At 47.2% G+C, this 14608-nt stretch overlaps 1 protein-coding gene across 4 annotated transcripts in view; it reads left to right on the plus strand.

Moving 5' to 3' along the window:
* Nucleotides 1-14518, plus strand: part of ACSBG1 (acyl-CoA synthetase bubblegum family member 1) — a 57036-nt gene extending 42518 nt beyond the window's left edge. For all 4 annotated transcript variants that reach the window (XM_087428770.1, XM_004421871.3, XM_087428771.1 and 1 more), the window contains 9 exons: nucleotides 1083-1163; nucleotides 1254-1403; nucleotides 1740-1916; nucleotides 2711-2892; nucleotides 3835-4065; nucleotides 4793-5010; nucleotides 11149-11288; nucleotides 11842-12088; nucleotides 13831-14518. In XM_087428770.1, the coding sequence (XP_087284896.1) occupies nucleotides 1083-1163; nucleotides 1254-1403; nucleotides 1740-1916; nucleotides 2711-2892; nucleotides 3835-4065; nucleotides 4793-5010; nucleotides 11149-11288; nucleotides 11842-12088; nucleotides 13831-13916 (1512 nt within the window). In that variant the 3' untranslated portion in view covers nucleotides 13917-14518. The remainder of the gene's footprint in view (nucleotides 1-1082; nucleotides 1164-1253; nucleotides 1404-1739; nucleotides 1917-2710; nucleotides 2893-3834; nucleotides 4066-4792; nucleotides 5011-11148; nucleotides 11289-11841; nucleotides 12089-13830) is intronic.
* The last annotated feature ends 90 nt before the right edge of the window (nucleotides 14519-14608 follow it).

Raw genomic sequence — 14608 nt, forward strand, 5'->3', positions numbered from 1 at the left:
ACATTTTGATACAGATTGGCATGTACACAGCATAGCAACATGACACTGGTGTTATAGGAAGGGAAACTTATACTGGTTTTGGCATCACAGGGAGGGAGGCGTCATCTTTATCTTCAAAGAGTACGTTTTTTACTTTAGGGTAGTGAGTTAAAGCAGATGTGCAATGTACGTTTGACAGGCTGCAAGTCAGGCTACTCTGGTTAAAAGCAAATTTAGGCCAAATCAGGTTTAAACCAGAATAGCTTCCTCATGCATCTTAGTATTTTAAATTTTTCTTACATGACCAGTTTTTTTTCCTTTTCTCTGAGCTTCATTTTGAGACTTGTGTTTAAGCCTTTTCAGGGTAGATTTAGATAGCCTTTACTCTAAGGCTAATTTCACCCCACTACTAAGCTCTGACCCTTTTGGGGTCTCTACTTAATGCCTCATGAGGTCCTTCCATTCTGGCTGATGGAAACGTGAATTCTGGCCCCATCTGCGCTCTTGTTTGTCTTCTAGCCCCAGTCACTCTTCTTCCTCCAGCTTCACGGAGTTTCACCCTGTGCACGTGCAGATTGGTATTCAGCCAAAGACTTAAGAGGATGCCTAAAGAGGTTTCTAGAACTCTCTCTACATAGTTCTCTCCTCTCTGGTATTCTGTCCCACAAATTCCAGCCGCGTCAGCTTTCCTGAACTCTAGCCTCTGTCACCTCAACTCAGTAAGATGACTGAGTTCTCTCTCTCTCCCTCTCTCTCCCTCCCTCCTTCCTTCCCTCTCCACCTCTGTCTTCTACAGTTACATAGTTGTCTGTCATGGAGCTAGGTCATAGTTTGTTCAGCCAGGCCCAGGTGGCTTGGTTTTCCTTTCCTAGAGAGTCATTCCTGCCCCCTGCTTATCCCACCTTTACTGCTCAAAGTTCTCATGATGGGAAAACTGCATGAAAAGTGGCAAGTGTCCTGCTGGGTCAAATGTCAGGGCTGGGGAACCCAGGGACCTTTGCCACAAAGTGACTGCCAGGTAGACTAACACCTGGAGATGGGGCTCTTCTCAAGAGGTGACTCTTTTTTTGATGAAACCCCATTTATTTTTCCTGTCAACACAGATCTGGAAAAATCTGCCACATCTGAAGGCAGTAGTGATATATCGAGAACCTCCTCCAAGGAAGATGGCCAACGTGTACACGGTATGGGTAGAGGGGCCCTGGGTATCAGATGGGGCATCTCTAGGCCCGCCTAGCTGACCTGGACTGCCCACTCTCTCCCACCTGCCACAGATGGAGGAATTCATGGAGCTGGGGAATGAGGTGCCCGAGGAGGCCCTGGACACCATCATTAATGCCCAGCAGCCCAACGAGTGCTGCGTGCTGGTCTATACATCGGGCACCACTGGGAACCCCAAGGGCGTGATGCTGAGTCAAGACAATGTAGGACAAATGCCCAGATGGGTGGGGGTGGGCTGTGGGTGTTTTCTAACAGCTCCTGGGGAGGTTCTTCTGGCCACTCAGCTCAGGGAGCTGGGATAAGTAGGACAGCCCATTAATCTGTGGTTCAGACTGAGCCCAGCAAAGGAGAGGGAGATGGAGAAGTGGGGGCGGGGGGAGGAAGGCCTGTCCCTGGGGGTTTCCTGCAGAGATGTCCAGGAGAGCAAACACCCTGGGGATCCCTCACGAAGTAGCCCAAGCCCCCGGAGTGGCCACAGATGCGAGCACTTCCAGGGCTGGCTGGTAGACACTGCCAGCGCCCATCTGCCTGGCCTCCAGATCACGTGGACAGCACGGTACGGCAGCCAGGCCGGTGACATCCAGCCAGCGGAAGTCCAACAGGAGGTGGTGGTCAGCTACCTGCCCCTCAGCCACATTGCTGCCCAGATCTATGACTTGTGGACAGGCATCCAGTGGGGGGCCCAGGTCTGCTTTGCCGAGCCTGATGCTCTGAAGGTCAGTCTGCCTCTCTGCCTGTGTAGGTGCCCGCGTATGTGTGTAAGGGCATACCCAAGTGAATACTCGTGTCTGTGGGCCCTGTGTGTTCATTCATGAGTGCATAGGTTCCCTGTGCACTTACCAGTCAGAATTCTTTCAGCTACAATTAGCACAGCCTGACTCAAATGACCAAACAAGAAGGGAAACGGATGATATTATGTAAAGGAAAGTGGAGTCAGAGTAGATCGGAGGGTCCACCATGCCATCAAGGATAGGCCATCCTCAGAGTAAGGTCACAAGATGGTCACAGATGGCCACAGCACTGCCCTGCATCCAATCTCATAAACTACACTTATTCTTTGGATCCTTATTTTAACCATGAGGAGAAGTGTCCCAGAAGCCCCCAGCAGACTTCCCTGCACCCTGCATCTCGTTGGCCCGAATGGTGTCACATGTTCAATCCTAGACCAACCGCTGCTTAGGGGAATGGGATTATCATGTCTGAGTGAGACTAATAAAGACTCACTGCCCCCAGACTGGGAGGGGACTGAGGTACTTCCAAAGCATCTGGCCACCCTGATACCTGAACAACATCAGAGTTCTGTTAGCAAAGAAGGGCAGTGAGGGGGTGGCTGTTGAGTCGCAGCCAACAGTATGTGACACAAGTTGTGTGAAGATGTGTGTATGCACATGTATGAGCATCTGTTTGCAGGATGCCTGTGAGGTATGTGCACGCTGACTTTGGTGCTAGGGTCCTCCTGGCCCCCGCTGGCCCTGAACCAGCAGACCTGTCTCTCTCTGGCGGTGAACAGGGGAGCCTGGTGAACACGCTGCGGGAGGTGGAGCCCACATCCCACATGGGGGTGCCTCGGGTGTGGGAGAAGATCATGGAGCGGATCCAGGAGGTGGCAGCTCAGTCTGGCTTCATCTGGCGCAAGATGCTGCTGTGGGCCATGTCGGTGACCTTGGAGCAGAACCTCACCTGCCCTTGGAGGTAGAGAGGGCTGGGGGACTGGACGCCTGGGGAGGCAGCGGGGCTGGGTCATAATCCCAGTATACAACTAAGGATCTGATAGGCCAGGCTTGTCCTGGCCCCACTGGCCTGTCAGCTCTGGGGATCCCTGTGCAGAGGCCCCGTCAATGGCTTGGCTGGAGCCCCTGTCCTCTTCCCAGATCCCATAGGAGACAGTCACCCCATCTTTGGGTTCTGAGTGGGAGGACTGACATGCTCCTTCCAAGGTGGCATTCACCTCTGGGTACAGCTCCTGACACAGTCTCTTGACCTCAGTAGCGGTGGCTAGAGAAGGGGCCACAGTGATGGAACCTGCTAACCACTCGAGTCTCTCCCCCACAGCCTTTTGATTGCTTTTTAAATTCCCACACAGTGCTGTGGGAGGGTCAATGGCATAAATCTGGCCTGTTCCAATTTAGAAATATTTTTCATTACTACTGTGTCTGTGAAAGTGTATCACGTCTCATGAGACATGTACCTGTGTCTGTGCACCTACAGCTTCATTGACACAGACATGAAAAGTGAATATGCATGAATGACCCATTCATGGGCTTCAAATGGGATCATACACGTTTGTACATGCGTGTCCATGCATATATACTTTAAGTCTCTGCACATGTGTATTCCTGTGTGTGCAAACTTTCGTGCATCTGGGTTATTGCCTGTGCACCTATACACAACTGAATCTGCTTGTCTGATTTCCTGGCTCAACATATTTGCACACAACTACATGCACAATGTGTGCATGCATGTTCATAGGCAAGGCCAAGATTAAAAATATTTAGCAATGGTTTGGCCTTGGCGCTAACCAATCAGAACGGATAACTGGAATGGCCAGGCCAGTGTGTACCCACTGCTTACCCACCCTTTTAACGCAAGTGTGTGTGTGTTTTCTTCTGTGGACCATTCTTGCTCTCCTACCAGCGATCTGAAGCCCTTCACAACCAGACTGGCAGATTACCTGGTGCTAGCCAAGGTCCGCCAGGCACTGGGCTTTGCCAGGTGTCAGAAGAACTTCTATGGAGCAGCCCCCATGACCGCGGAGACCCAGCGCTTCTTCCTGGGCCTCAACATCCGCTTATATGCAGGCTATGGCCTCAGTGAGACCTCAGGCCCCCACTTCATGTCCAGCCCCTACAACTACCGGCTCTACAGGTGTGGCCCGGATCGCAGCACATACACATGTCCACACGCCCTTGCTGACACCCCTCAGTGACGCCCTGCTGATGGGGACCCAGAGCCTGGGCCTCTGGACTGTGGGGTCCCCAAGTGCCAACAGTTCCATCTTGGGCCAAGTCCCTTGGCCAGGCCTCAGTCTCAAGGATGTGGTCTCTGCCACAGTGTCACACGGGTCTGTAGTTCAAAACAGTCTTATAGCCCAGGGCCCCCCTGAACAGGGTTCTCATGGAGGAATTTCCCTTTGTTCCCTCCCTCCAGTACGGTGGGGTATGTTAGAGTGTCCCAGCATCGCTGATGGCCCAGGCTCCATTTGAGGTGGCAGCCGGGGGGACGGGGCCAGCCCTCCACTGGGCAAAGAGGGCAGTCAGTTCTGGGCAGTGAGTTGAAGGATCATCTGTTGTGCTTCAATACCTCCCCTCACGGCCTGCTTGAAGGCCGTGCTTGAAGTTGTCACATGGCTTGAAGTTGTCCCATTAGGATTTTACTCATTCATTCATTCATTCATTCACCTACAAACTTGTAATCTGGCCTACCTCTCAGCTCTAAATCCCCTATTAAAACACAAATATCCTGGGAGGGGACATCTTCTAGCCATCAGTGAAGACTGAGAGATTGGGGACCCCAGGGCCCCTGGGTGGGAGCTGATCCAGGGCTTGGAGGAACCGGCTCCCTCTGACTACCCTCCTGGCCCCTCCACCCCCAGCTCCGGCAAGGTGGTGCCAGGCTGCCGAGTGAAGCTGCTGAACCAGGATGCAGAGGGCATCGGCGAGATCTGCCTGTGGGGCCGCACCATCTTCATGGGCTACCTGAACATGGAGGACAAGACGTGTGAGGCCATAGATGCCGATGGCTGGCTACACACGGGCGACGCCGGACACCTGGATGCCGACGGCTTCCTCTACATCACCGGGCGTCTCAAAGGTGAGCGCCGGCGGGTTCGAGGCTGCAGTGGGGGGCGGGAGGAATGAGACTGCCACCACTATTTATACTCACTACTACTACTGAGCCCTTACTAAGTGCCCCGCACTTTGACTGACCTGATTTTACTTACTATTGTCTCCTGTGGGGCAGATACTATTATTACCCCCAGTTATTAATGAGGACACCCAGAGAGGTTAAGTAACTTGCCCAAGGTCACCCAGCTAGTAAATAGTGGAGCTGGCATTCAAACTCCCTAGAGAAACAAGGCAAGTATTTCCAGAAGATTCGAGGGCATAAATATTGTGTATTTTTATATGCAAACACGGATATGATGTAGAGTAGAACACAAATTGGACATAATATTTAAAATAAAACATGAGACTTCAAAGAAATTTCCCATGAAGAATTTTGGCTCTCCCAGGAAAGTAAGTTGAGGCCTCCTCCATGGAAAGGGTGCTTTGCTGACTTTGAATGAGCAAGCGGATGTAATGTCGAAGCATCCATGTGGGAATCCCCCACTCCCATCCCCATCCCACACCCCCGCCCCAGTTTCCCACGGGAAACTGAAGGTCAGTGAGTGGGTAAACAACTTTCTGGATATCACGCAGGCCGGCGTGCAATCGAGCCCGGGTTCTGCTGGCCACAGAGGGTCGGCTTTCAGGGCAGAGTCTGGGTGCGCTTGGCCTGAGCCTTGGGAGGGACAGGACGTCCTGGTGTTTGGGTCTCGGGGTGTGCAGGCCAGTGAGTCCTGGCCGGTACTCTCGCATAAGGCAGAGAGGTCCTGGGTGATCCCTGCCCAAACTGTAGTGCTGCATGGGGGTGCCAAGAGATTAATTTTGACAAAAATTAATATCCATTCATGGGAAAAAGCACTCAATAAAAATAAAAATGGGGGCTGGCCTGGTGGCATAGCGGTAAAGTTCGCTAGCTCCAATTCGGCGGCCCGGGGTTCACAGGTTTGGATCCCAGGTGCGGACCTACACACCACTTATCAAGCAATGCTGTGGTGGCATCCCACATAAAGTAGAGGAAGATGGGCACGGATGTTAGCCCAGGGCCAATCTTCCTCAGCAAAAAGAGGAGGATTGGCAACAGATGTTAGCTCAGGCTAATCTTCCTCACCAAAAAAAAAAAAAAATAGAAATGGATGAATACTTCCTTAACGTAATAAAATGTATCACTCCTAAACCAAAAGTCAGCATCAGTCATAAGAAACATAGACTCAGTCCCTCTAAAGTAAGGAACAAGACAATGATGCCCACTATCACCACTATTATTTAACAGTATTTGAAGTACCAGCCAATATAATTATAAGGAAAGAAATTAGAGTTGTAAAAATTAGAAAGGAGGAGTTAAAGCTATCATTATTTATGTGTAGTAAAATCACGTATATAGAAAAACCAAGAGAATTTTGTAGAGAATCAGTAGCTTCCATTTGTACAAATAACGGGTTTAGAAGATATAATAGAAGAAATTAGTCCATTTACATTAGCAATAAAAAGGATAAAATATTTACATATAAAGAATTGAAACCATATAACCGCTAGAAGAAAACATTAGAGAAATCCTTTATAACACTGGAATGAGGAAGTTCTTTCTAACTATGACTCAAAATACAAGAGCCACAAAAAGTAACTAGTGAAATTTTACTACATTAAAAACAAAACAAACAAACAAACTTCTATGTAGTCAAATCACTAGGAGCAAAGACAAATGACACTAGGTAAAAATATTTGCAACTCATATTGTATTAATCAGGGTCCCAGGAAGAAACAGATGGTTTAAAAAAAAAAAAAAACATGGTATGTCTCTCCATTTGCTTAGGTCTTTCTCTCAACAATTTTTGTAGTTTTCAATGTAGAGATTTTTGTACATCTTTCCTTAGATTTACTCCTAAGTATTTTTTTGATGCTTTTGTAAATAGCATCGTTTAAAATTTTTTGCTTTCTATTTGTTTGTTGCTGGTATATAGAAATAGGATTGCTTTTTGCATGTTGGCCGTGTGTCAAAAGACCTTGATGAGTTCAGATATGAATTCTAGTAGTTTGTACCTTCTTTCAAATTTTCAATGGACAGAATCAGATCGTCTTCAAATAATGAGTTTTATTTCTTCCCTTCCATTCCATATGAACTTTTTTTTCTTGCATTATTGCAATGGTTACGACCTCCAGAACAATGGTGAATAGAAGTGGTGATAGTGCTCATTCTTATTTTGTTCCTGATCTCAGGGGAAAGCTCTCGATATTTTATCATTAAGTATGTTTCATGTGGATTTTTTGTAGATATTCTTTATCAGATTAAGGAAGTTCCTTTCTATACTTATTTTTCTAAGGGTTTTTATGATTTAGTAATAGTAATTGATGCTGGTAAGTATTGGGGGGTGATAAAAGAACAAGAACGAGGGAACAATGATGAGTGTATGTGTGAGAGGCTGGATTCTGCCTTGCCGCACATTGCCAGGGTCTATCTTTTCCTCTCTGCCCCACTCCTGCTGCCCTAAACAAACCCTGATCGTCTGGACTTTTGTCATGGTTTCCTCTCTGGCCATCTCGCCCCCTTAATAACCACTCTTCACCACAGTCACCAGAGTGTCCTAAAACTTTGATTCCTAGCCATTCAGTGATTCCCACCTGCGCAGGCCAGCTCCTCAGTGGCATTGGAGGCCTCTGTGATTGACTCTGCTCCCTCTCCAGCCTTTGCCTCCTTGTATTACCTGCAGCTTCCTAAAGGCGTGTGTGCTTCTGCATATGTGCACCCTCTGCCTGTCAAGCCCCAATTCATGCTTAATATCCACTGCCCCACCGCACTGTGAGTTCCTTGCAGCCAGGGGCTGTCTCGTTCTATTCGGTGCCTGATGTCACCACAGGACTTATGCACAGAAATGTGACCAACTTATCTTTGTTGAATTAGATAGAACTCAGGGAACAGGAGTACAATCTAGTAGCTAAAATGAGTCAAGGTGTATTTAAATGCCCATTTATTACCATCTAGCCTGGAAGTAAGCCATCATTCAGAGAACAGAAGACCAGTGCATTGCGTTCCTGGTCCCTGGCCTTGCACACAGAGACAAAAAATATTTGAATAAAAGAATGAACCAGTGGATGAGTGGACAGACACTATGAGAAAAGCTCAGAGAAAGGAGTTAGTGTGGACTGGAAGAGTTGGAGAGGGCTTCCTGAAGGAGGCCACTGAGCTGGTCCTTGAAGAATAGGCAGTCTGTGGGGCAGATGGAGAGAAGGGGAGGGGGCATTCAGTTGGAAAGGTGTAAGCAGGGTGAGAGGGACCAGAGCAGGGTGGGTAAGAGCAGGGGCTCTGGAAATGCACTGCACTTAAATCTTAGCTCTGCCACGTGACCTTGGACAAGTTAGTTAACCTCTCTGTGCCTCAGTTTCCTCAACTGTAAAATGAGAATGCCTGCTTCTTTTTTTTTATTGATGTCTTAATAGTTTATAACATTGTGAAATTTTAGTTGTACATTATTGTTTTTCAGTCACCGTATAAATGCCTCCCTTCACCCCTTGTGCCCAACCCCCCAACCTGCTTGCTCCTGGTAACCACCAAACAGTTCTCTCTGTCTGTCCATTAGTTTGTCTTCCACATATGAGTGAAATCATGCAGTGTTTGTCTTTCTCTCTCTGGCTTATTTCGCTTAACACAATATCCTCCAGGTCCATCCATGTTGTTGCAAATGGGACGATTTTGTCTTTTTTTATGGCTGAGTAGTATTCCATTATACACATATACCACAACTTCTTGATCCAATCATCAGTCGGGGGACATTTGGGTTGCTTCCACTTCTTGACTATAGTGAATAATGCTGCAATGAACATAGGGGTGCATAAGCTTCTTTGGATTGTTGATTTCAGGTTCATTGGGTAGATACCCAGTAGTGGGATAGCTGGATCATAACATATTTCTATTTTTAATTTTTTGAGGACTCTCCATACTATTTTCCACAGTGGCTGGACCAGTTTGCATTCCCACCAGCAGTGAATTAGGGTTCCGTTTCTCCACAACCTCTCCAACATTTGTTGTTTTTTATCTTGATGATTATAACCATTCTAATGGGTATAAGGTGATATCTTAGTGTGGTTTTGATTTGCATTTCCCTGATGATTAGTGATGTTGAACACCTTTTCATGTGCCTATTGGCCATCTGTATATCTTCCTTGGGAAAGTATCTGTTCATATCCTCTGCCCCTTTTTTGATCAGGTTTTTTGTTTTTTTATTGTTCAGTTGTGTGAGTTCTCTATATATTATGGAGATTAACCCCTTGTGGAATATATGATTTGCAACTATTTTCTCCCAGCTGGTGGGTCGTCTATTCATTTTCATCCTGGTTTCACTTGCCTTGTAGAAACTCTTTAATCTGACGAAGTCCCACTTGTTTATTTTTTCCTCTGTTTCCCTTGTCTGAGTAGACGGAATTCAAAAAGATCCCTTTATGACTGATATCAAATAGTGTACTGCCTATATTTTCTTCCATGAGTTTTATAGTTTCAGGTCTCACCTTCAGGTCTTTGATCTATTTTGAGTTAATTTTTGTGTGTGGCGAAAGAAGATGGTCTACTTTCATTGTTTTGCATGTGGCTGTCCAGTTTTCCCAACACCATTCATTGAAGAGACTTTCCTTTCTCCACTGTATGTTCTTAGCTCCTTTGTCGAAGATTAGCTGTCCGTAGATGTGTGGTTTTATTTCTGGGATTTCAATTCTGTTCCATTGATCTATGTGTCTGTTTTTGTGCCAGTACCATGCTGTTTTGATTACTATAGCTTTGTAGTATATTTTGAAGTCAGGGGTTGTGATGCCTCCCGCTTTGTTCTTTTTTCTCAGGATTGTCTTATCTATTCAGGGTCTTTTGTTGCCCCATGTGAATATTAGTATTCTTTGTTCTATTTCTGTGAAGAATGTCATTGGGGTTCTGATTGGGATTGCATTGAATCTGTAGATTGCTTTAGGTAATATGGGCAATATAAACATTTTTATGTTTATTCTTCCAATCTGTGTGCATGGGATATTTTTCCATTTCTTTATGTCATCATCGATTTCTTTCAATAATGTCATAGTTTTCATTGTATAGGTCTTTCACCTCCTTGGTTAAATTTATTCCTAGATATTTCATTCTTTTTGTTGTGATTGTAAATGGGATTATCTTTTTGAGTTTTGTTTTGTTTTTTTTTTTTTGGTGAGGATGATCAGCCCTGAGCTAACATCCATGCCAATCCTCTTCTTTTTGCTGAGGAAGACTGGCCCTGGGCTAATGTCTGTGCCCATCTTCCTCCACTTTATATGGGATGCCACCACAGCATGGCCTGACAAGTGGTGCATCGGTGTGCGCCCGGGATCTGAACCCGGGCCACCAGCATGAGTTCTCTTTCCGTTAGTTCATTATTAGAGTATAGAAATGCAACTGATTTTTGTAAGTTGATTTTGTACCCTGCAACTTTGCCGTGGTTGTTGATTATTTCGAGTAGTTTTCCGATGGATTCTTTAGGGTTTTCTATATATAAAATCATGTCGTCTGCAAATAATGAGAGTTTCACTTCTTTGTTGCCTATTTGGATCCCTTTTATTCCTTTCTCTTGCCTAATTGCTCTGGCCAAAATCTCCAGTACTATGTTGAATAAGAGTGGTGAGAGTGGGGAGAATGCCTGCTTCTTTATAGGCCTAATGTGAGGATTAAATGAGTTACTATACGGTGAGTATTTTGCACAGTGCCTGGCACATGGAGAGTGCCTCATAAGTGATGGGTGGTGGTTATTAAGGAAAGGCAGGGAGGGGAATGACATGGTTATTCGGGGTGAGTTGAGAGGTCCACTGAGGAACTGGGTCTGGCAGAAGGGGGAGGTGGATGAGAAGAGTGAGCAGGCAGAGTCTTGGGTAATGAGCAGGGGAGTGGGAGCCCTGGGTGAGCGTTTGTCCTCTGGGAACTGCCACCATCCCCCAGCAGGTGTGAGGTGCTTGTGAGGGCTTTGCTTCTTGACTGCCAGAGATGGGGCATCTCTGAGCCTCCCCTAGTCTCCAACAAAGATCCCTGCTGCTCTGGCCTCCCCAGCCATGGCCAAGGCTTGGGTCTTGGATCAGCCGGGGCACTTGTATTAAAGCCTGTGCCGGGGGCCTGGCCTTGCTTCCCCAGAATTAATCATCACAGCCGGTGGGGAGAATGTTCCTCCTCTGCCCATCGAGGAAGCCGTGAAGACAGAGCTGCCCATCATCAGCAACGCCATGCTGATCGGAGACCAGAGGAAGTTCCTGTCCATGCTGCTCACCTTGAAGGTGTGTCTGGGGGTTCTGGCTCTGGAGGAGCAGCTAATGGGTAGTCTGTGGGTCGGGCCCAGGCAAAAGCCATGTTTAGCCAGGACACATCTGGATCTCACGACTTTATTCTGGAGTAACTAGTCAGTGCTGCCTGCACTAAGGGAAAGCTGTAGCACGTGGAAATTCCTTCTGTCCCCAATGGTACAATTAATAATATGCTGCTGTGATGATCCTTAACATGTTCCAGTACAGTCCACTTTACAAAGTGCTGCAGCCCTCATTCTCCTCAGCAGATACTCAGTCTCCCAGGATGGTAGATGGGGCAGGAGTTATGGTCCCTGCTTTAGGTTATGACTTCATTGGTTGACATCTTCTCTCAGACCACTGCTCCTTCCACCACCCCACGGGGCTCAACACAGTCAGGGTAGCATCCTACTCATTCTAGAACCGACTCTTTGAAACAGCTCACAGTGATCCATATCCTTGACATCAGCAGTAAGACCCCCTCCAAGACCAGGACTTACGTCTTGTGGAGTAAGGCTCGGTCCTGATCTGGTCTCTGGCTTTTCAGTGTACTCTGGACCCAGACACCTCTGACCCAACTGATAATCTGAGCGAACAAGCTGTGGAGTTCTGCCGGAGAGTGGGCAGCAAAGCTACCACTGTACCTGAGATCGTGGGGAGGAAGGATGAGGCCGTGTATCAGGCCATTGAAGAGGGGATACAGAGGGTCAACAAGAATGCAGCTGCCCGACCCTACTACATCCAGAAGTGGGCCATTCTCGAGAGGGACTTCTCCATTTCAGGCGGAGAGTTGGGTAGGTTTTTTTGTTTTCGCTATTCCAGGCACTGTGTGGGAGGGCAGAGGCCATGACAGAGCCTGGGAAGTGCCTGTTAGGAAGCAGCCATGGCAAGCAGAAGGTCACTGTCAGCACTTTAGAGGATACCCACCTCCTTCCCCTGGGAGGACACTGATTGCTCAGTGCATGGGCTTGTGGTTGTGTAGAGCCTGCTAAATGTATAAGATATGTGCTGGAACTTATTAATTTGAACATACAGCATTTAACTTTGCTTTGACTATGGGACCATTTTCCCCTGAAATCACAAAGTGACCACTAGGCAGACACCAAGGCCCTATTAGTGTCTGGGCTGGAGTCACCTGGCTCTAGGGGGTGAGACCACCTTCTGAAAAGTCAGTTCAGGTAAAAGGATGAAGCCTTCTTGGATAACAGTCCACAGAACCAGAAAACGCCTCGGGTATGGCCTCAGTTGGATGGACGAAGTTGCTCTTGGCTGTAGCATCTTGGGGTGTTCATGGCACAGGGGGAAGTAGAAATGGCTTCTTCAGTGAGATTCCCTCCAACCCATCAAGGCTGAACCCAGATGCAGCTGTCCACAGTAATGCTGAGCTGCAATCAGAGGCCTTTCAGCTTATCTGGCTGTCTGGTGCTAAGAAGTTGAATGCAAGGTCAACCAGACAGAAGATGTCTTCTCTAAGCAGTTTATATAAATGAATTTGATTTTGAAGTCTCCAGTCACACAGCCAAGTGTGAGTTAGCACAAAAAGGACTTTAAACTACCCAGGACCTCAAATGAGGGCCCTTTCAACCTTCAGAGGGGGGACCCCAGCCAAGAAAAGTGAATTTGGGAAGACCTCTCATGCAGACCGTGGCAGCGGGCCTCCCCAGCTAGGGCTTTCCCCTAGCCCATCACAAGCAATCGAAGCATAATACCCAACATTGGTTGAACTTTCACTGAAATGCAGAGATGAGTTGTGTATTAGTTATCTATTGCTATGTAACAAATTACTCCAAAATTTAACATCTTAAAAACATAAACACTTATTATCTTAATGTTTCTGTGGATCAGGAATCCAGGACAGCTTAGCTGGGTGGTTCTGGCTCAGGGTCTCTCAAGAGGTGACAGTCGAAATGTTGGCTGGGCGGCAGTCCTCCGGAGCTCGGAGGGTCAACTGCCTTGCTCAATCATGTGGTTGTGGGCAGACCTCAATTCCTCACTGGCTATTGGCCAGAGACCTCAGTTCTTTACCAGTGGACCTCTCCATAGGCTGCCTGCATTTGTGCCCTCACAACTTAGCAGCCAGCTTGCCCCAGAAAGAATGATTCGAGAGACAGATCAAGACAGAAATTGTAGTCTTTTTTTTTTTTTTTTTTTGATTGCTTGAATCATTTTTCATTCAAGGGACAGAATAGAAAATGCACTGAGGATCAGAAATGGGTGCAGGTCAAGGATAAGGTGGACGTGGCTTTTACACCACTTTATATCTGAAAGTACAATCTTTCATAACCACTCTCATAAGCGACATACCATAACTTCCTCTGTGTTCTACTGACCACTGAGACCAGCCCTGGTATAAGGTGCAAGGGGACTACACCAGGGGGTGACTGCCAGGAGCAGGGATCACCGAGGGCCATCTTAGAGGCTGGCTACTCATTTGTCTCCAGAGTTATGTGCCTCATTGGGTCTGGATCTTTACCATGCACCTTCTCAGATTTCTCAGAGCCTAGGCCTCACTCATTTCTTCCAATTTCTCTTGTAGGTCCCACAATGAAACTGAAACGGCTCATAGTTCTGGAGAAGTACAAAGATATCATCGATTCCTTTTACCAAGAGCAAAAAAAGTAACCAGGGGCTGTCCTTCCAGTTTCTACTGAAGGTGGCAGGTCTTCCGAAGTGTTTTCCTGAGTTCCAGGTCCTCTTCAGTCTGGGCGCACGGACTTCTGGCAAGTCTGTTAGGTCTCCGGGTCAGGATACAGCAGTGATGTCTACATTTGCCAGGTCTTATGCCAACAACAGCTGACAATTCCGAGAAGCTTCACGTGTGCATAGTTTAATTCTGTTTAAGTATTGCTCTTTGTTCAGGTGACAAGTGAGATCGGCTCTCCTTTCAGAACTAAGGGCTGACAGTTTTTGGCCTTAGTTCCAGGTAGATTTAACAGGCTGCTAGCTCATGTAACAGGCTAGCCGGCGGCAGGCTGTGTGTTGGGGAGGGAGGAAGGGGAAGATGGCTCCTATTACTAGTGTGTGCTGCGGGGAAAGCCAACAATTATAACGTACCTAACGGCCTTACTCTGGCATCTCGGTGGACGCTGCCGACCCTATCGTTCCATTACCAGACACTGCCACACCACACACACGCCAACTGACCTGATGCCTAATACAACTGCTGCTGCCCATTTGATTGTATTTAATGTGTAATTCGAACATTAAACTTTTTAACAGAACTGCCAACAAGTATCCAATTTTTCTGTCAATTGAGCAGGGGAGAGCAGTCCAGAGTAGTGGGTATCTAACATATGAGTGACCACAAGTGCCCT

Source organism: Ceratotherium simum, chromosome 3, assembly GCF_057802395.1.
Source record: "Ceratotherium simum simum isolate JZ-2026a chromosome 3, ASM5780239v1, whole genome shotgun sequence".
In the NCBI taxonomy this organism is placed as follows: Eukaryota; Metazoa; Chordata; class Mammalia; order Perissodactyla; family Rhinocerotidae; genus Ceratotherium; species Ceratotherium simum.